This window comes from Eumetopias jubatus, unplaced genomic scaffold (assembly GCF_037043125.1).
Source record: "Eumetopias jubatus isolate StellerSeaLion01/CBP00866 unplaced genomic scaffold, mEumJub1_p1.0 scaffold_8, whole genome shotgun sequence".
Taxonomy (NCBI): domain Eukaryota; kingdom Metazoa; phylum Chordata; class Mammalia; order Carnivora; family Otariidae; genus Eumetopias; species Eumetopias jubatus.
In genome coordinates, this window is record NW_028274814.1 from 134,111,879 (window position 1) to 134,133,824 (window position 21,946).

Below are 21,946 nucleotides of genomic sequence, written 5' to 3' on the forward strand. Positions count from 1 at the left end.
CCATTAATGTTCCATACGTACAAAACTCAAGAGTATAGAACTTCCCTTCCCATGAGAAACCCAATAACTGTTTATACCCCAGAGATTTTCCTCTGACCTGAAGCTCAGATTTATCCTGCTATAGTTTATCATTTGTGTTTGCACAAGAACTGTGTTCTCAGTAGAAAAGAATGATCTTGTGCAAAATGCCCAGAAGTGTTGGAAAGAAGTGTTCCTGAGCCTTCGGCTCTAATAGCCAGCGAGTGTCCCACCTGACCCCAGCTCAGGTTGTGGTGCCTGAACTGTGGAGAAAATTCATGGGATAGGGAAATATCTCTGTGAAAGTTTTGGATGTGGAAATAGCATTTTTCCTTTACAGCCTATCCTGCAAACTGCTGTACTTTTCTAGTCCCCTGGTTTATAAGCATCTTTTTTCCTTTTAACTGCTTTCAGTGGCTTTGCCTTTGGAAAAGTCCTGCACTTGAATGTAATAGAAAGCTAGGCAGCCCCAAGTGAAGTCAGACACCTGGGGATTTGGTTTAGCCTTCAAAACAAAACAAAACAACAAAAACCTGGTGCCTTGGAAATCTGAATTTTAAACTATCGTCAGTTGTTTTTCCAGTGATTACTTAGATTATTGGGAAACTTGCGACAGTAACTTGAAAGATGACAGATTTTACCTTTTAGCAACTTAGGGAGTTCCTAACTTCGCAGGTTGCTAAGATGTCAAATTCATGCTGAGCGGTGTTAGTAAAGTGTTAGTTACAAATGAGAGAGAAAGGGATCCTTTTCACAGTTATAGATAAGCTATTTCTAATAGTTTGCACCTTTTTTTCACTTTTGCTTTTTATGGTTTTGTGTAAACATTAAATTCCTGCAGAGATGAATAATTTGAGGTGATAAGTAGTATTTCTGTTGGAGGAAGAGGAAGGTAAGTTTTAGAGAAGCTGCGTAGCTGCTCTAAATTCAGGGCTCCATTTGTGGACCTCAGAGCTCATGGAGGACACTTCCTTAGTCCTCAGGGTTTCATCATATGAAACGGTAATTTTTAAAATTAAGATATAATTCATGCACCATAATAATCACTTTTTTAAATAGTTTTTTTTTAAGATTTTATTTATTTGAGAGAGAGAGAGAGCACATTAGAGGGGGGAGGGTCAGAGGGAGAAGCAGACTCCCCGCTGAGCAGAGAGCCCAATGCAGGACTCAATTCCGGGACTCCAGGATCATGACCTGAGCAGAAGGCAGTCGCTTAACCAACTGAGCCACCCTGGCACCCCTAAAAATCACTTTTTAAAAAAGATTTTAGTTTTTTTTTAAAGATTTTATTTATTTATTTGACAGGGAGAGGGAACACAAGCAGGGGGAGTGGGAGAGGGAGAAGCAGGCTTCCCGCCGAGCAGAGAGCCCGATGTGGGGCTCCATCCCAGGACCGTGGGATCATGACCTGAGCCGAAGGCAGATGCTTAACGACTGAGCCACCCAGGCACCCCAAAAGATTTTAGTTTTTAAGTAATTTCTACATGCAGCATGGGGCTCAAACTCACAACCCTGAGACCAAGAGTCACTTCACCTACTGAGCCAGCCAGGTGCCCTAAAAGTCACCCTTTTAAACTTTTCAATTCAGAGGTTTTTAGTATATTCACTGTGACGTGCAACTATCACTGTTGTCTAATTCCAGAATATTTTCATCATCCCCAAAAGAAAACCCACAGCCATTAGCAGTCACTCCACATTGCCCCCCCCGCTCCAGCCCCTGGCAACCACTAATCTACTTCCTATCTCTAGGGATTTGCCTATACTGGGCATTGCATAGAAATGGAATCACAGTACATGGTATTTTGTGACTGGTGACTGGATTCTTTCACTGAACATGTTTTTGAGTTTCATGTTGTAGTCTGTGTCAATACTTCATTTCTTTTTATGGCTGAGTAATATTCCATTACATGGATATATCCACTTTGTTTATCCATGCATCCGTTGATGGACATTTGGATTATTTCCACTTTGGGCTATTATAAATAATGTAGCTTCGAATATTCGGGTACAAGTTTTTAGGTGATATAATTATTTTTAAGCAATACCTCTGTATTTTTTCAAAAAAGAAAACATTAAAAATCGAGACCAATAAGCCCCATACTCCTACCACCTAACCCAGCAATATTCATATTTATATACCTTCAGCACGTAGGTATTGTATTGTATTTTATTTTTTTTTAATTTTTTTTAAAGATTTATTTGAGAGAGAGAGAGATTGAGAGATAGAAAGCACGAGAGGGAAGAGGGTCAGAGGGAGAAGCAAACTCCCTGCTGAGCAGGGAGCCCGATGTGGGACTCAATCCCCGGACTCCAGGATCATGACCTGAACCGAAGGCAGTTGCTTAACCAACTGAGCCACCCAGGCGCCCGGTATTGTATTTTAAATGGGTGAGATCATGTACTGTCTTGATGCTGATGACTCTACTTTTCTGTTCTCTCTACAACTCACTCCAATTGGACTTTCACCTTCACCATTAAAACTTAAAACTCTTGTCAAGATTACCAAAAACCTCCAGCTTGCAGACCCAGCAACCCATTCTCTGTCCTCTGTACATACCACTTGACCTCTGGGTGGTACATGGCACTGATGGTCTCCTCCTCTTGATTTCTACAGCACTACACACTACTGGTGTTCCTTCTACTACACTGGCCACCCCTCAAATTTTATTTCCTGTTCCTTTTCCTGCCTAACCTCTAAGTATTGGAATGTTCCAAGATTTGGTTCTAGGCCCCCTATTCTGCATTCTCTCCTTGTCCATGACATCTAGTCCTAATGATTCCCAGATGCAGTTCTGACTTCTGTGAACTTTATATTCCTGTATACAATTGTTTACTTGACATCTCCACTTAGAGGTCTAATGGGCATCCCGACTTGCATGACCAAAGCAGATCTCTTGATTCCTAACCCTGAAACTTGCTCTCCCCTGAGTCTTCCCTCATCTTCATTAATAGGACCTACACAAAACCCAGAAGTCATCATTGATTTCTTTCTTTATTCTTTATTTCTGTTATCTACCTCTGCACCTCCAGATTATATCCAGAATCTACTTACATGTCACCACTTCAACTACTTTAGTTGGAGATACTGTCTCTTACCTGGACAACTATAATAGCTTCCATCCTTAGCCCATCTGTATTCATTCTTCACAAAGCAACCAGTGTGATTTCTTTGAAACCTAAGTCAGACCATGTCATGCCCCTGCTCAAAGCTCTCCAATTGCTTCCTATTAAAATAAAATCTAGCATTTTTGCCATGGGTAGTAGGCCCCCTGTAGGCTAGTTCCGCCTGCCTCTCCAGTGCTGTCTACTCTGTTCCCATCATCACTCTGCCTTCCACACACTGGCCTGTTACTTCTCCAGTGTAATAAACTCTTGTTCTTTAAGACCCTTGCACGAGCCGTTTCTTCTGGTTGGGCTGTCCCTTCTAGGTCTCTGCAGAGCTGGTTCCTTATCTGTGGTGTCAGACGAAATGTCATTTCCTCAGGCCTTCTCTGACCACCCATCAAAAGTAGCCCTTCTGCCACTGTGTGTCACCCTGAAACCTATTAGTTTGTGTTATTTTCTTCATAGTATATATTATTACTCTGAAATTACTGTATTCATTTATTTATTTATTGTCTGTTCTCTGTCACCAATATTAATAGCTGGCATTTAGTAAGCACAAAGTATGTGCCAGGTATTGTGATAAGTATTTATTTACTTTGGGTGCCTGAGTGGCTCAGTTGGTTAAGCAACTGCCTTCGGCTCAGGTCATGATCCTGGAGTCCCGGGATCGAGTCCCACATCGGGCTCCCTGCTCAGCGGGGAGTCTGCTTCTCCCTCTGACGCTCTTCCCTCTCGCGCTCTCTCTCATTCTCTCTCTCTCTCAAATAAATAAATAAAATCTTTTAAAAAAAGTATTTATTTACTTTTTCTCATTTGTCATCCCTTTTACAGATCAGAAAACTGCAGGTTCAGAGAAGCAAGAATTTTGTGTCTCTTGTTTTACATGCCAGCACTTGTTTACTCCCTAGCACATGGAACAGTGTCTGGCACATAGTAGTTGCTCAAAAAAATTTGTTGGTTGGATAGATGAATGAAAGACTCCCAGATTTATCTCTTTACTTCTCATAGTTCCCTGGAGATGTATACTTTTATATCCAGTTACCTACTTATCGTCTCCAATTGGATATCTAAGAAACATTTACATTATCCCTCAACTTGTAATCCCTTCTTCCCTCAAACCTGTTTCTTTTCCACTTTCCTCCGTATAAGTAAATGGCATCCTCATAATCCCAGGATTCAGACCAGAAACCTAGGCCTCACTTTTGCTTGCTCCCTTTCTTTGTTCGTCACATCCCGCCCAGTAGCAAGGCTTGTTGGTTCTTCCCCTGATTCTATACTGAATCCATTCACCTCTCTTCACCTCTCCCTCCGCTACCATCACTACCATCATCTGTTTCCTGGATCTTGCCCTTCCTCACTTGTCTCCCTGCACCTATGCTTGTCTCTCTACAAGCCATTTGCCACACAACAGCCACATCTAGGGCCCTTTGTGGATTCCAATTGTCTTTGAAATCTAAATCCTTTACCACGACCTACAATCCCTTAGTGATCTGAGTGCTTCTACCTCTCCCATTTCCTCTTACCATTGCTCCTCTGTTCATTGCGTTTCAGTTACACTGGACTCCTTTCTTCCTCCAAGGTCTTACCCACATCAGAGCAGAGCGTTTGGATTTGTTACTCTTTCTGTCCATGACTCTCCACTCCTAGATCTTTGCAAGGCTGGTTTCCTGCCCTTCAGGTATCAACCCAAATAGTACTTCAGAGATTCCTTCGCTGGATTCTATATCACATCAGCCTTTTGTATTATTCAGAGTACCTCTCAGATTCAGGAATTCTCATTTATTTGTCCATCTGTTTGTTTTCTGTTTGATTTTCCCCTCTAGATTGTAAATCATTGTTGCCTTAGCACATAATATGTGTTGGAGAAATATTTGGGGAGTGAGTGACTGAAGGATTTACACATTTCTGGGTGTGCGTGCAGCATTCTAATGTTTTCACTTAATGTTAGATCGTAAATAGTATACGTATTTCTTTAGTCCCCACAGTTGGAATTTTTATATTCTTGTGTCTGGTTTCTTTCATTAAGCATAATGTTTCTTCTCTTCTTTTATGTTACTAAGGTATGATTTACATATGATAAAATTCACTCCTTTTAGTGTACAGTTCTGCAAGCTCTGACAAATATATATTACCAGCAGTCAACATACAGAGCAGTTCCCTCACCTCCCAAATTACCCTGTATGGCTGAGTAGTTAGCTCTTCCTCCTACCCCATCCTGTAGAAACTACTGGTCTGTTTTCTGTCCCTATAGTTTGCTTTTTTCGGGGTGTCCTAAAGATGGAATCCTGCAGGATGTATCTTTTTCAGTCTGACTTCTTTTCTTTAGCATAATACATTTGAAAATCATTTGTGTTACTGAGTGTGTCAGTATTTGTTTCTTTGGGTTTGGTTTTTGTTTTGTTTTGTTTTGTTTTTACTGATTAGTAATCCATTATATGGACGTATCACAGTTCTTTATCAGTTAAAGGACATTTGGGTTGCTTTCAAATTTTGGCAATTACGGATAAAGCTGCTGTAAACATTTATTCACAGGTTTTGGGGATAAGCTAAAGTTTTCATTTCACTTAAATAAATATACCTAGGAGTAGGATTTTCGGATTATATAAGTTATGTTTAGCTTTTATAAGAAACTTCCAAACTCTTCCAAAATTGCTGTACCATTTTGCATTCCCGCCAACAATGTGAGAGTTCTACTTGCTCTGCATCCTCATCAGCACTTGATATTGTTAGATTTTGTTGGTGGTTGTATTTGGTTTTTTATTTTAACAATTTAATATGTGTGTGGTAATATCTCATTGTGGTTTTAATTTGCATTTCCCTAGTGACTAATGATGTTGAGTATTTTTCTGCACACTTGTCATCTGTATATCTAATTTGAAAATGTTTCTTTTTATCTATTCATTTAAATGATCTCTACACCCATTGTGGGGCTCAAACTCACAACCTGGAGATCAAGAGTCTCACGCTCTTCCTACAGAGCCAGCCAAGCACCCCTGAAAATGTTTGTTTGAATCTTTGCCCCTCCCTTTTTAAAATTTTTTTTTTTTTTTTTTTTTTTTTGCTTACTGAGTTTTGAGAATTCTTAATATTCTGGATATATGTCCCTTATCAGATATGTGATTTGAAAATATTTACCATCTGTGGCTTTGATTTGATAAAATCCAATTTATCTTTTTTTTTCATTTATATATCATGCTTTTAGTTTAAAATCTAAGTAATCTTTGCCTAACCAGGGTCACATTTTTTCCTATGTTTTCTTCTAGAAGTTTTAGTGTTCAGGGCATCTGGCTGGCCCAGTCGATAGAGTATGCAACTCCTCATCGCAGGGTCATGAGTTTGAGCCCTACATAGGGCTTAGAGCTTACTTAAAAAACAAATAGGGTGCCTGGGTGGCACAGTTGGTTGAGCATCTGACTCTTGGTTTCAGCTCAGGTCATGATCTCATGGTGGTGAGATCAAGCCCCGCGTTGGGCTCCACTCTCAGTGCAGAGTTGGCTGGAGACCCCGTCTGCCCCTCCACCCTGTGCTCTCTCTCTGTGTCTGTCTGTCTCTCTCTCACTCTAAAATAAATAAATAAATCTTTTTTTTTAAAAAGTAGAAGTTTTAGTGTTAGGCTTTACATTTAGGCCTGTGATCCATTTTGAGTTAATTTTTTTGTATATGATGTAAGGTATGGATTAAAGTTAATTTTTTTTGCAAATGGCTATCCAATTTTTCTAGGACCATTTGTTGAAAAGACTATCCTTCCTCCATTGTATTATCTTTATATTTTTGCTGAAAATTAATTGTAATCATTTCTAGGGCTGCCATGATAAAAGTATCATAGACTGGGTGATTCAGAATGACAATAATATTATCTCACAGTTTTAGAGGCCAGAAGTCTGCAATCAAGGTGTCATCAGGGCTTTGCTCACTCTGAAACCTGTAGAGGAAGGATCTTTCCTTGCCTCTTCCAGCTTCTGGTAGCCTCAGATATTCCTTGGCTTGTTACAGCATAGTTCCTGTCTCTGCTTCACATGGTATTCTCCCTTTGTCTCTTCTCATTGTCTTCCCTCTGTATATGTCTATGTCCAGATTTCCCCTTTTTTACAAGGACAGTAGTCATATTGAACTAGGACTCACCTTAATGATGTCATCTTAAGGTGGTTAAATTACAAAGACTCAATTTCCAAATAGGTCACACTCTGAGGTATTGGGGGTTAGGACATCAACATATCTTTTAGGAACACAATTCAACCCATAACATTAATTGGCAATATGTATGGGTCTATTTCTGAATTGCTTATTCTCTTTCATTGTTCTGTATGTCTGTCGTTTTGCCAGTGCCACACTGTACTGTAGATTTATAGTAAATATTGAAATCAGGTAGTGTGAGTTCTCCAGCTTTCTGCTTTTTCAGAATTATTTTGAGTAGTCTATTTCTTTTGCTCATTCATTGAAATTTTGGAATCAGCTTGTCAGTTTCTCCAGAAATCCTTCTGGGATTTTGATTGAAAATATATTGCATCCTTTCCTTGTTCCCAGTCTTAGGGGCAAAGCATTCAGTCTTTCATCCTTAAGATTTTTTTAAAGATTTTATTTATTGAGAGAGAGAGCACGCATGCATGCGCAAGCAGGGGGAGGGGCAGAGGCAGAGGGAGGGGCAGAGGCAGAGGGAGAGAGAAGCTCTCAAGCAGACTCCATGCTGACTGCTGAGCCTGACATGGGGCTCTATCCCATAACTCTGAGATCATGACCTGAGCAGATATCAAGAGTTGGACTTGAAAGGTAGATATCAAGATATCTTGATAAAGATATCAAAGATATCAAAGCAGATATCAAGAGCCACCCTTGAAAGGTACTCCTTTCACCATTAAGATGTTAGCTGTTAAGATTTTTGTAGATATCCTTTATTAAGTGGAGGAAGTTTCCTTCTTTTTCTAGTTTGTTGAGAGTTTTTATGATGAATGAATATTGCCTTTTATCAAATACTTTTTCTGCATCTGTTGAAATAGTCATATACTTTTTCTTCTTTAGTCTGTTGATATGCTTAATTGCATTGATTGATTTTTAAATATTGAACAAGTCTTACATTCTCAAGATAAATCCCACTTGGTCATGATGGTATTGTTCTTTTTATGCATTGTGGAACTTTTGTCATAAAATGTTCATAATATTCTTTTATTGTCCTTTTACTGCCTCTAGGATCTGTAGTGATATATCCTCTTTCATTCCTGATTTTGATAATCTGTGTCTTCTCACTTTTTTTCTGGTTCACTCTGTCAGAGGTTTATTGATTTTATTGATCTTCTCAAAGGAGCAGATTTTGGTTTCATTGGTTTTTCCTCTATATTTGTTTCCACTTAACTGATTTTGTTATCTTTGTTACCTATGATTTTTTTTGTTCTTTGCATCCTTTGCATTAAATTCAGCAAAAACTCAACAACTTAGATAATGGACAAATTCCTTGAAAGTGCACAAACTACCAAAGCTCACTCAAGAAGAAAAAGACCATCAGAATCGCCTTAACTCTGTTAAATAAATTATACTTGGAAACCTTTCCACAAAGAAAACTCCAGGCACAGAAGGCTTCATTGGTGATTTTTATTTAACATTTAAGAAAGAAGTAATACCATTCTATAAAGCAAACATTGTCCTGATACCAAAACCAAAAAAAGGCATTACTAGGATATAAAACTTGGATATATGTCCTTCATACATAGATGCAGAAATTTTTTTTTTTTAAGATTATATTTATTTGACAGAGACAAAGCGAGAGAGGGAACACAAGCAGGGGGAGTGGGAGAGGGAGAAGCAGGCTTCCCGCAGAGCAGGGAGCCCGATGCGGGGCTCGATCCCAGGACCCTGGGATCATGACCTGAGCCGAAGGCAGACGCTTAGCGACTGAGCCACCCAGGCGCCCCTCATGTATTTTCATATTTACTTCATACTGAAGTAAACATTTTCATGCACCTGCAGAAATTCTTAACACAATTTTAGCAAATTGTATTCCATGATATATAAAAGGGAGAATGCATTACGGTGACACAGTGTAGGGGGGAGCTTCAGGTATTCCTCATGTTCCTTTCAGGTTTTTCTTTCCCCAGCCTTGGGTATATTCCTCACACACATGCTCTGACCAATATTCAGATAAAGACTGGGGATACCCTCTGCAAATTTCTGAAGTTCTCTGTGCAAGCTTCCCTTCTCTATTTCTGTTCTACTCTGGCCTCCTCTAGCTCTCCACTCTGTCTCCTGAGCCAGCCTGCAAACTCTCTCCAGGTGGCAACTGGGGTGATCATAGGGTTCACCTCATTCATTTTCTCTCTCTCAAGGTTCACTGTCCTGTGCTGCCTGTCTTCCAGTGTTTGAAAACCATTGTTTTATGTATTTTTCTGTTGTAGTTGTTCAAGTTGGGAAAGCAAACCCAGCCCTTGTAACTCCATCTTGGCCAGGCGTGGGAGTCCTTAGTTGGAATATGAAATGATTGACTCACATTTTATTGTGTCACTATCCCAAAATTCGATTAAGTCCCCTATGTTTGACATTTAAATTATTTTCATGTTTTTGCAGTTTTCATGTATTTTTTTTAAAGATTTTTATTTATTTATTTTGACAGAGACAGTGAGAGAGGGAACATAAGCAGGGGGAGTGGGAGAGGGAGAAGCAGGCTTCCCGCCAAGCAGGGAGCCCGATGTGGGGCTCGATCCCAGGACCTCGGGATCATGACCTGAGCCGAAGGCAGATGCTTAACGACTGAGCCACCCAGGCGCCCCTCATGTATTTTCATATTTACTTCATACTGAAGTAAACATTTTCATGCACATACCTTTTTGCTTCTATTGCATTATTTTCTTAAGTTTCCAGGAGAATAAGCAATTCATGAGTGAACTAATTTTCTGTCACAAAACTTGTTTTTACCAGCACTGAGTATTTTATTTTATTTATTTTTAAATAGGCTGCATGCCCAGTATGGGGCTTAAACTCACGACCCCAAGATCAAGAGCCACATGCTCTACCAATTACACCAGTCACGCATCCCAAGTATTCTATTTTTAAAAAGTTTTATGTATGTTTATATACATATATATGTAAATACATATAATTATACACACACACACACACACACACATTCATATGTGTTTGTATGTATATGAATGCTTCCATCACCAAAAAGGCTGACTTCCGTGTGTCTCTGGGTCTCAAATTCAGTACCTCTAAGAAGGGACTCCATTAGGCCATTTTGGGAAAAGTGCTCATGCCTGGTCTCATTTTTGGCAGTGGCTATTGAGTGTTAATGATTGGTCCAGTTTAGGTCTGTGTTCACCCGGAACCAATTGACTAGGCTCAGAGAGATGAAGTCATGTAAATGTAAACAGCTTCCCAGAATTGTGTAGTCAGAAAGAGTGAGTAAAGGAAGCAGTTTCAAAAAGTGTGGGGTCAGTGTGGTAGGGAGGATGCTGTTTTCCAGATACCCAGAAAAAGGGAGAATATGGGATAAATAATTATTACCATGGTGTGAAATGTGACTTTTATTTACTTTTTTTTTTCATTTGCTGATGTTCATTTATTTGTCTAATTTATCTAACAAATGCTTATTGAGAGACCTCTGAGTGCCAGGGATGCAGAGCAAAACAAGATGCGGTCTAGTCTTGTGGAGTCAGTTGGCCAAAAAAGAAAAAGGGATAAAAATGCTATGAGGTAAGTGCTGTGATGGACTTATTCACAAGGCTTTATAGGAGCATAGGGAGAGAACCTCAACTCAAGGCAGAGAAGAGTCACAAAGGTGTATTAGCTATCTTTGATGCATAACAAATCACCCTAAAACTTAGTGGCTTAATACAGAAACAGTCATTTATGATCTCTTATTAGTTTCTATGGGTCAAATTCAGGAGCATCTCAGTAGGGAGATTCTGGCTCATGAGAGAAGAGAGTCTCTCATGACATTGCTGTTAGATGTTGGCTGGGCCTGCAGTCATCTGAAGGCTTGGGACTAGGGGTCTACTTCCAAGGTGGTTCACTGAAGTGGCCTGCAAAGTTGGTGTCTCCCCATGGGGCTCCTTGAGTGTCCATACAGCAGGGCAGCTGACTTTCCCCCAGAGCAAGTGATTCAAGAGACCAAGGTGGAAGCTGCAATGCCATTTATGGCCTGTCCTTGAAAGTTACACATGGTCACTGCTGCCATAATTGGTCACGGAGGTTAGCTGTGGCTCAGTGTGGAGAGGGCCTACACAAGGGTGTGAATACCAGGAGGTAGAAACATTTGGGGCCATCTTGGAGGCAGGCTAGTGTAGAAGGCTTCTTTCTATGACAAGGTGTTGTTTCATTTGAGTCAGCATGAATAAGAGTCTACCTGACAGATAAGAAGACCATTAGAGACTAAGAATGGAGACATTTGGGCAGCTGATAGGATGGGCCAGCATCACTGTAGAGTAAGGTAGAGGTGGGGATGGTGAGAGAGGGCTAGAACCAGGTCATAATAGGGCCTTGTATTGTTAGAGAATATGGCCCTTATTCTGGGCATGAGTTAATAAGCAGGAGATCAGGGATCAGGTTTGCATTTCAGAAAGATAATGTTGACCATAGGAAATAACTGGAAATAGTATTCTGGAGCTTGGGAGAAAGGGGTCATCAGAGGAAAGAGTGATTGTGAAGCTTTTTCTAATTGCAGTATAGTTCCACACAATGTTATATTGGTTTCAAGTGTATAATAGTGATTTGACAAGTCTGTCACCACAAGTGTGGCTACCATCTGTCCTCATACAAAGCTGTTGCAATACCATTAATTATATTCCTCATGCTGTACTTTTTATTTCCATGACTTATTCATTCCATAGCTGGAAGCCAGTATCTCCCAGTGCTCTTCCCCAATTTTGCCCACCCCCTCACCCTCCTCACCTCTGGCAACCATTGATTTGTTCTCCGTATTTATAGGTCTGTTTTTGCTTTCTGTGGTTTTCCTTGTTTTATTTTTTGGAGTCCACACAAAAGTGAAATCATGTTGTATTTGTCTTTCTCTAGTTTCACTTAGCATAATACCCTCTAGGTTCATCCATGCTGTCACAGATGGCAAGATCTCATCCTTCTTATGGCTGAGTAGTATTCCATTTGTGTGTGTGCGCGCACGCGTGCATGCACGCACGCACACGCACGTGCACCTGCATATGTCTGTGGGTGAACAGCACGTCGTCTTTATCCATTCATCTATCAATGGACAGCTGAGTTGCTTCCCTATCTTGGCTATTGTAAATAATGCAGTAAATATAGGGGTGCATATATCTTTTCAAATGAGATTTTTTGTTTTTTATGGATAAATACCCAGTAGTGTGATTAGTGGATCATATAGTATTTCTATTTTTAACTTTTTGAGGAACTTCCATACTGTTTTCCATGGTGACTATACCAGTTTGCATTCATACCAACACTGCACAAGGATTCCTTTTTCTCCACATCCTCGCCAACACTTGTTTTTCTTGTCTTTTTGATTCTGCCCATTCAGATAGATGTAAGGTGATATCTCATTGTGGTTTTTGATTTGCATTTCCCTGATGATGAGTGATGTGGAGCATCTTTTTTTTGTCTGTTAGCCAGCCATTTATATGTCATATTTGGAAAACTTTTCAGGTCCTCTGCCCATTTCTTAATCAAATTATGTGTGGTTTTTTGGTGTTGAGTTGTGTAAGTTCTTTATATATTTTGGATACCAACCCTCTATCGGATATATCATTTGCAGATGTCTGCTCCCATTCAGTAGGTTGTCTTTTCGTTTTATTGATGGTTTCTTACCTCGTGCAGAGGCTTTTTATTTTGTATAGTCCCAATAGTTCTATTTTTGCTTTTGTTTCCCTTGCCTCAGAGGACCTATCTACAAAAATGTTGCTAAGGCCAATTTCAAAGAAATTACTGCCTGTGTTTTCTTCTAGGAGTTTTATGGCTTCAGATTTCATATTTAGGTCTTTAAGATTGTAATTTTTTTTTAAGTAGGCTCCACACCCAGCCAGTTGGACTTGAACTCACAACCCTGAGATCAAGACCTGAGCTGAGATCAAGAGTTGGACACTTAACCGACAGAGCCAACCACATGCCCCAAGATTTTAATTTTTAAAGCATTTATAGTAGCTCCATTATCATCTTACTCCAGCCTTTCTTGGGACTTCCCTGGCTTTGTACTTCTCGCTCCCAGTTAGTTAGTAATAGTTTTCTGTGTCCTGTCATTTTCTCACAGAGAAAAACAGTCTCTAGGATCTCAGCCCTTTTGGAATACTTGTGACAAACCTTCAGTATTGTCAAGAAAATTAGAATAGTAGGTCAAGAGTGGATGAAGGATAAAATCTCCTTGATCTATATCAAGAATGAGCACCCCCCCTTCCCAACACATACAGATTTACAGCGACATCTGACAATCTTTGCTTTGTGAACAGAATTTGTCTTACAGGAAATCGTAAGATTGGCAGACGAGGGAGAAATATACTGGAGACAGAGTAAAAAGATACCTTTAGGCATGTAAATTTCATTTAAAAAATTCCTTTTGTAGCACCTCAGAGTTGCTTGTGTTGATCCTGGTTTTCAAAAGTTTGCCTCCCAGTACCCCTGTGACAACAGCAGGGCAGCTGGTGACGTGGCTAACTCCTTAGCTGCTTTTACCAGCTTCCAGATGGCTGCTTTCAGGAAGGTTTCCATAGCGACCAGAGGCAGGAAAAACCTGCCCGCCCAGCTTAGCAGTATCATATCCGGCTCCTCCTGGGAACGCGGAGACTCAGAGCAGTCGGTGGGAGATGTGGCAAAGATACATTATTGCAGAGACTCTTTAAACTATATCCAGAATCTGACCATTTCTTGCTGGTCCCACAGTAGCAAAGCCGGTGTCATTCCCACCGGCGTCCCCGGCAAGCCTCCTGCTTGCAGCCTTCTCTGCACAGTGCGAGAGCTTTTAAAACCTAAGTCAGATTCAGGTTCACCTCTGCTCAGAACCCTGCTGTGATGCCCACCTCACTGAGAATAAGATCCAAAGTCTGCACACAACGACCAGGCCCGCCATGACTCCTGCGGCGTCTGCCCCCCGAGTTTGCTCTCGCTGTCCCCGTTCCCAATCCACCGGCCACCTTGCTGCTGTTCCAGCCTTCCAGATATGTTCCTGCCTCAAAGGCTTTGCACTCGCTATTCCTTCTGCCTGGATCCCTTTTCCCTCAGATAGCCACGTGACTCAATTGCTCACTTCCTTCTGTTTTGGTCTTTGCTTCAGATGCCACCTTACCTTCAGAGGGCTTTTCCTGACCACTTTATTACACATAACCCTCTCTTCTGTACTCTCTACTTTTATCTTCTTTATTTTTCTTATAGTACTGTAGTTATCGTGATCTGACTCAGCTGTTTTTATGCTTGTTGTCTGATTCTCTAATGTAACACCTGGGACTTCTGAGTTTTCACTGTTGCATCTCAGCCCTCAGAACCGTGCCTGGACTGTGGTGGCACTCTGTGAACGTTCGTTGAGTGAGTCTGAGCGGGAGGCAAGCTAAGATGAGAATTGTCTCCTTGGTCCCCTCAGTTCTCCACTGCCAGAGACAGCTCATTTCCTCCGCTGGCAGCAACGCCTGCCTCCTTCACACTCTGTCCCTCCGGGAGAAACAGCCAGATCACTCCCTCTGTGGCGTCAGTGATGAGGACACTGGTGATGATCCAACTGTTGGCTGTGTGACATCAGTTCACCAGGCAGGATGGGGAGGTAGCATGGTTTTGGAGGAGGGTACGTTGTTGGAGTCTATTTGGAAAACTATACATGGGTCTTTTCTAGGCTTATTTTCTTCTGTATAATGAATAGAAGTATCTACTTCAAAATGTGTTATAAGAATTGAATGATGACGTGATTTTAAAACTTCTAGTTCATTCCCTTTAATGTAAAAATAGGTATTGCTCCATCCAGCATGAAATTTCCATTCAAACCTGGCCCTACATATCTGTTATACTGAAGGAAGACATTCTGTTTTTGTTTTTTTAAGATTTATTTATTAGAGAGCGCATGCACGCGTGCAAGTAGGGGAAGGGGCAGAGGGAGAGAATCCTCAAGCAGACTTCCCACTGAGCACAGAGCCCCACGCGGGGCTCAATCCCACGACCCTGACATCATGACCTTGTGCCGAAATCAAGAGTCAGACACTTAACCACTGAGCCACCCAGGTGCCAGGAAGACATTCTGTTTTCATTATTATCCTTACTCAGAACGGACAAGCCTAGGATGGCCGACCTGTTAGGGAAGTGGATCCTGCCATCTGGCTCTCAGTGGTTCTTGTCTGGAAGCAGGAGGGAGCAGCTCTCCCAGTTGGGCAGCAGGGCCTCCCTGATGGGCATTTAGGCCAAATATGGCATGGTTGGGCTGTGTCTGAGGCAGGAGTGGAGGTTGGTGACCAGCTGAGCTGCCCTTATGAGCTACAAGATGACTCTTTTGCCCCCAAATTTGCAAATGTGTCTTTAAAGAGAACGGGGATTTTTTTTTCATGTGCCCACTATGAACCTATGCTCAGGTTAAGGGTCCATAGGGTGATGTTTTCCCAAAGCTCCCTTTGATTTTCCTTTTTTGCTTCCTTGTCAGTCACCTGACTCTTCTGGTCTACCAGAATTCTGTGGCAGAGGGCGTGGAGGTGAGGCACTGCTGTGGGCCAGAACAGCAGCAACCCCCTAAAAAATGGCAGGAGAAGACGTTTCTTTAGGTCCGGATCTGGAGGAACATGATTTCAAAAACTGGAAGGCAGCTTGTCCTAAAATATTTCAGCCACCTCTTGTTTCTTTCACGGAGTCTAAGCCTTTCATTCCATAGTTGGAATTTCCAACTATTCAGAAAAAGCTGAGGAAACTGCTCCAAAAACTGCATTTCTGTTGAAGCTCAGGTAGTAACAGATTCTTTCTATATCTACTAGGAACAGGTTAGAAATGAGAAGTTAGAGAGTTAGAGGACACCCCAATTGATGGCTTTTTCCTTTTTAAATTATAGCCATAATTCACATGCTATAAAATTCACCATTTTTATTTAAAGTGTGCAGTTCAGTGGTTTTAGTATTTCATACTGTTGTGCAACTATCACCACCATCCCATTCTAGAACATTTTTCATCTCCCCCGAATGGAAACCCTATTAATGGTCACTCTGCAGTCCCATCTCCCCCAACTCTTGGCAGCCACTAGCCTACTTTCTACCCATGGATTTGCCTCTTTTGGACATTTCACTTAAATGGAATCATACAGTATTCACCCTCTTGTGGGTGGCGTCTTTCACTGAGCATAACGTTCTCAGGGTCCATTGATAGAGCCACATGTATCAGTACTTCGCTCCTGTTTATGGCTGAATAACGTTCCACTGTATGGATGGTCCAGACATTTTGTATATCCACTCATCAGTTGGCTTGTTTCTCCTTTTTGGCTAAAATGAATAACGCTGCTATGAACGTCGTGTATAAGTTTCTGGGTGGATGGACATGCTTTCGTTCCTCTTGGGTGAGTAACTACAGGAGTGGAATTACTGGGTCATATGGGAACTCCCATGTTTACCTTTTTGACAAACTGCCAGACTGTTCTCAACAGCAGCTTCTCCATTTTATATTTCACACACCACCAGCAATATAAGGGTTCTACTTTCTCCATGTCCTTGTCCACACTTACGGTCTTTTTGATTATGGCCATCTTAGTGGGCGTGAAATGGTACCTCATTGAGGTTTCAGTTTGCATTTCCCTGATGAATAATCTTTTTACCTGCTCATTGGCCATTTATATCTCTTTGGAGAAATGTATATGCAGATCTTTTGCCCATTTTGTCTTTTTGTTGAGTTCTCATTTTTTGAGAGGACAAAAAAAGGGAGGGAGGCAGGAATTTCAGTGGCAACAGGAGAGATCTGGCTTAGATTGTGACCTCCTGGTTTCCCAGCTATAAGGCTAGTGGAGAATGTGGTAGAGCGGATGGTTTGGTGAAGGGGAAAATGTCAGTGTTGAGGGGAATTCGAGATATTGACTCAGAGGCTAAGTTGTATTCTGCTAAATGGCTCCTCAAAGATTCTAGCTCAGGGAAACCTATTTACGGAGGTTTGGCCGTTTTTTTTTCCTTTTAAAGAAGCATTTGCCTGAGCCTAGGGCATCAGGAAGCCTGTATGTACGATTCTCTCCTTTAATAATAGAACTGAGTGGGCACCCCCTTGGCTTACAGAGCTGTTAACATCAGTTTTGTAGCTTCTCCAGAGTGTTTCATGTATCCTCTCCCAGACGAAATGTTCAGAATAGGAGGCGTTTCTTTCAAGTGTGGCTCTTCCTTCTCACTGCCCCTTGGCCAGCAAAATCACACTACTCCCAGGAGAGGGGCTGCGTTATAATGACTTTCCCCTCCGCTCTCCTACCAGGGCAGATGTTTCTGGACCAGATGAAGCCTGAGGAGCCTTTCCAGCTGTAAAATAATAGGCTAGGAAGCCTTCTAAGTGTGGATTTGCAGAAGACTTGCCCCGCCTCTCCACACAATGTCAGGTGGGAGGCAGGCCCTGGGCTGGAAATGGGTGAAAGGCTGTCTGAAAGAGGGGAGGGATCACCCTCCCATCCGTGGAGTGGAAGCAGGGCAGACCTTTGAGGATAAGAGTGTGAGAAAGGAGGAGGTCCTCCTACCGGGAATCCAGGGTTACCACAACTTTTCATGGCTCAGATCTGCAGGTTCTGTGACTCCCTCCCTCCAGCCTGCAAATCCTCACACTGGATGGGGGAAGAAGCAAGGAGACGAGATTTGGTTATGTTTTGTAACGTGCTTTTTTTCTTCTCCTTCCTCCAGAAAGTTGCTCGTTTTTAGGTCTCTTCCCCTCCCCCATCCATCCCACTTTCAATGGTGCAGTCCCTTTTCTGCTGAGGCCCTTTTTGGGGGGGGAGTGGGGGATGTCCCACCTTGAATTCTGCCCCTGAATGCTCTGCATTTTCTTAATTTCCTATTCCTGGTCCTCCTTGATTTTAGGAAACCACATACCTTCTGCCAGTGGCCCCTTCTCAGCCCTGACTCCGAGCATGTGGCCCCAGGAGATCTTGGCCAAGTACACGCAGGTACAGCTTTGTGCCCAGACTTTGGCACCAAAGGGAACCCACTGCTTTAGACTTCCTGGGGGTGGGTAGCCACCCCACTGTGTTCACTTGGGCTCAGAAGCCACCATCAGAGTTGGCATCTTAGCTCCACGTCCTCTGGGAATTAGTCATGAGGTTGGAGGAAAAGTATTCGGCACTGTGTGCTCAGTATTATCAAGACACAGAAATGCATAAAATCTGTTTCTTGCCTTGATCTTATTATCTTTGACCTCTGAGGAGAACAAGGAAAATGCTGGGCCAGTTCGAGAAGGCGGTGGCCGCTTTGGCTGAGGGATGACCACAGAAGCTTCAAGGAAGGGGGTGGCCTTTGATCTGAGTCTTGAAGGCCATTGGAATTCCAGCAGGCAGCAATGTGGGTGGCATCTTCCAGAATCTGTGGTCCCAGATTGGTGGCCACACAACTGACTTTTCCTAATCCTGGTTCTAGAAGGAAGAGTCAGCGGAACAACCAGAGTTCTGCTACGATGAGTTTGGTTTCCGCGTGGACAAGGAAGGTAAGCTGGAGCCCCTGGTGTGTAATCTTGCTGCTGTCTGTGGGGAGGACTCCAGCTCCAGCAACTCTCCATTGTGCCGCTGTGACCTGGGCTCGGGGGGTTTCACCTGCTCCTGAACTGACGTAACAGTATCACCCTCAGAGGCAGTTCTCAGTATACAGAAACCTCTGATTTCTTTAAAATTTAGGTTAATTTTAGTGATCTTCATATGACAATAATAGCAATAATTTTATTGTAGTGAAGTCGAAAAATACAGAGAAGTATAAAGATTAAAACAAATTAATCCATAATCCCACAACCTAAAGATAATTGCTGACATTTCAGCTTGTTCTTTTCCTGGCTCTGTGTGTATGTGTGTGTGTGTATTTTTCATAACTAACATGTTATCTATATATTTTTATATTGCTCTTATGTCTCTTAACATTATTTACCATGAGCATTTCTTCTGTCAGTTAAGACCTCTTTAAAAGCATATTTATCAGTGGCTGCATAATATGCCTTTATAAGGGATTGATCATAATACTTTATAACCACTCTTCTGTAAGTGGGCCTCCAGGCCATTTCCATTGTTTTCTACTCCAAATACACCTGCTGGTTTCCAAGTGGGCTGTTGGGAAAGCTGTCTGCCCGAACCCAGGACACCCTGTCACCAGGATGTAACTATGACTAGAAGATTTTAATGGGCTGAAACTGGCCCTCTTCAGGTCACTCATATTCCAGTTCTGATGTAAGTTTTCCTTGCTCCCTGGTTTGTAGGCAGATACTTGGAAGTTAAAAAGCTGGGCCTGTGAGGAACAGAGGGAACTTTCTAGCATAATGGGAATGTTCTCTATCCTTTTTTTTTTTTTAAGATTTTATTTATTTGAGAGAGAGAGATTATGAGAGAGAAGGAGAGCATGGGGGTGGTCAGAGGGAGAAGCAGACTCCCCGCTGAGCAGGGAGCCCGAGGTGGGACTCGATCCCGGGACTCCAGGATCGTGACGTGAGCCGAAGGCAGTCGCTTAACCAACTGAGCCACCCAGGTGCTCCGAAATATTGTCTTGATGGGGATGACATTTAGACATTTATTTACTGATACTCACCAAACTGTACACTTAAAATTTGTGCATTTTACTGCATGTAAATTCACCAAAGGTGAAGTTTTGCAAAGCTGAGGCTGCGGACATGGCTTTCGCATGAGTCAGGGGACGATCTGTGTGAGGCTCATGTGCCCTGAGGTTGCCTGGTGGTCACAAGAGCACTGTCGGAGTTCACGCCAGCATCTCAGGGGCTGTCTGTGGGTTGTGCGCTCTCCACTGCTGCATCCCCAGTGCCTTGAGCAAACCTGAAAGTGGTCTTGGCCTTCTGGAATTACCAGGCTATGAACAAACAAATATACGCCGGGAGCAAGAAGAGCTATGAAAAAATTTGGAGCTGTGGAGAAGAGGGGAGGTGGACTGTGTGCAGGGTGACCAAAGGGGGAGGCCTCTCACAGGGGAGACGTTTGGATGGAGACTAGGAGGAAGCGAGGCAGTGAGCACAGCTGGCGGAAGGGAGTAATCCAGGCCGAGGCCCTGAGCGGGGAGGGGATTTGGTGAGGAGTAGCTGGAGCCGAGGGAGCAGTAGGAGAGCAGTAGGTGACAAGGGTGGAGGAGCCCGGCTGAGAGGGCGCGGTCACGGAGCCTTGTCAGGCTTCTTGGCGGAGTGAGCCGAGTGACGTGGTCTGACTCGTGTCTGAGATGGGGCCCTGCTGCTGCTGGGTGGATGCCTTTGAGGGGCAGGGGTGCAGACAAGCGAGTGAGACGGCTGTACGGTGACCCCGGTGGGAGCTGATGGCTTGGTCAAGGGCCGCAGTGGGAGGTGGTAAGAGTGGTGGGACCTGCCAGCAGGGCTTGCCTGGGGGCTGAACGTGGGGGACGGATGGAGGGGGAGCCAGAGGGCCTTCTGAGTCTCTGGAGAGCGGAGGTGGGTCTGTGGACCTGGGAGGGACTGGGCAGGGGCAGGTTTGGGGCAGAAACTCAAGAGCTTGCGTTTGCTCGTTGGTATGTCTGCGGGATGTGCGGCTGGAGCCAGGGGAAGCTGTTGCAGAGGTGGCTCTGTATTTCAGTGGTGAGATCTGGGCACCGGGCCTAAAGGCCACGCCTGCCCCCGCTGACCACTGCGTCTCCCGGCTCTCTCGTGGCAGACGGTGCCAACCCCAGCTGCAGCAGGCTGCCAGGTGTGTCTCTGTTGGAGGACCCTCCACAGAGGCTGCGGTGGCAGGCCCACCTGGAGTTCACCCATAACCACGACGTGGGGGATCTCACCTGGGACAAGGTTGCTGTCTCTCTGCCCCGCTCGGAGAAGCTTCGCTCCCTGGTGCTGGCCGGCATCCCACACAGCATGAGGCCACAGGTGAGGCTGCGAGGGAGGGGCCGCAGCGCAGAGGGGGAGGGTTCGGGTCCCACTGAAAGCTCATGGCGGCTCCCTCCTGCAGCTGTGGATGCGGCTCTCCGGGGCCCTGCAGAAGAAGAGGAATTCTGAGCTGTCCTACCGAGAGGTGGTGAAGAACAGCTCCAACGATGAGACCATTGCTGCCAAACAGGTGAGGCTGGGCCAGCACTGGGGGCCCTTCAGAAAGCACTTTCTGGTCAGAAACCGTGTGTGGGCCTGCAGGAGGGCAGTGAGCTGCCTGGGTTACAGGAAGCCGCCCTTGTTGGTCTCTCCTTGGCAGGGGTGGCCCGGGAGAGCAGGTAGCCGTGTGGTAGCCCTTACACTCACAGACACATGTCTGGAATAAGCCTGCGCTCCCTGGGCCCTCTGTAGGCAGCAGGGACAATTGTCAAAAGGATCACCAAACCTGGGGGAGCACGTTACCTGGAGATTTTATTTTTATTTATTTATTTATTTATTTATTTTTTAAAGATTTTATTTATTTATTTGACAGAGAGAGACACAGCGAGAGAGGGAACACAAGCAGGGGGAGTGGGAGAGGGAGAAGCAGGCTTCCCGCTGAGCAGGGAGCCCGATGTGGGACTCGATCCCAGGACCCTGGGATCATGACCTGAGCCAAAGGCAGACGCTTAACAACTGAGCCACCCAGGCGCCCTACCTGGAGATTTTAAATACAGATTTCCAGGCCTCATTCCAGAGATTCTAAATTCTGTAGCTCTGGCTTGAGGCTCTGGGATCTGTAATTTTATTTTTCTAAATTCCCTGGTGAATCAGATGGAATCAGCTACAAAGCAGCTGAGCTCTAGTCCTGAAGGAAGGAGGGTAAACTTTGACCCAGAGCATT

At 43.5% G+C, this 21,946-nt stretch overlaps 1 protein-coding gene across 1 annotated transcript in view; it reads left to right on the forward strand.

The window, feature by feature from the left end:
* SGSM3 (small G protein signaling modulator 3) overlaps positions 1-21,946 on the forward strand; it is a 46,094-nt gene that overhangs the window by 18,338 nt on the left and 5,810 nt on the right. The window contains exons 2-6 of the mRNA XM_028115598.2: positions 17,479-17,599; positions 18,072-18,157; positions 18,624-18,690; positions 20,855-21,063; positions 21,146-21,253. Coding sequence (XP_027971399.1) covers positions 17,593-17,599; positions 18,072-18,157; positions 18,624-18,690; positions 20,855-21,063; positions 21,146-21,253 — 477 coding nt within the window. The 5' untranslated portion in view covers positions 17,479-17,592. The remainder of the gene's footprint in view (positions 1-17,478; positions 17,600-18,071; positions 18,158-18,623; positions 18,691-20,854; positions 21,064-21,145; positions 21,254-21,946) is intronic.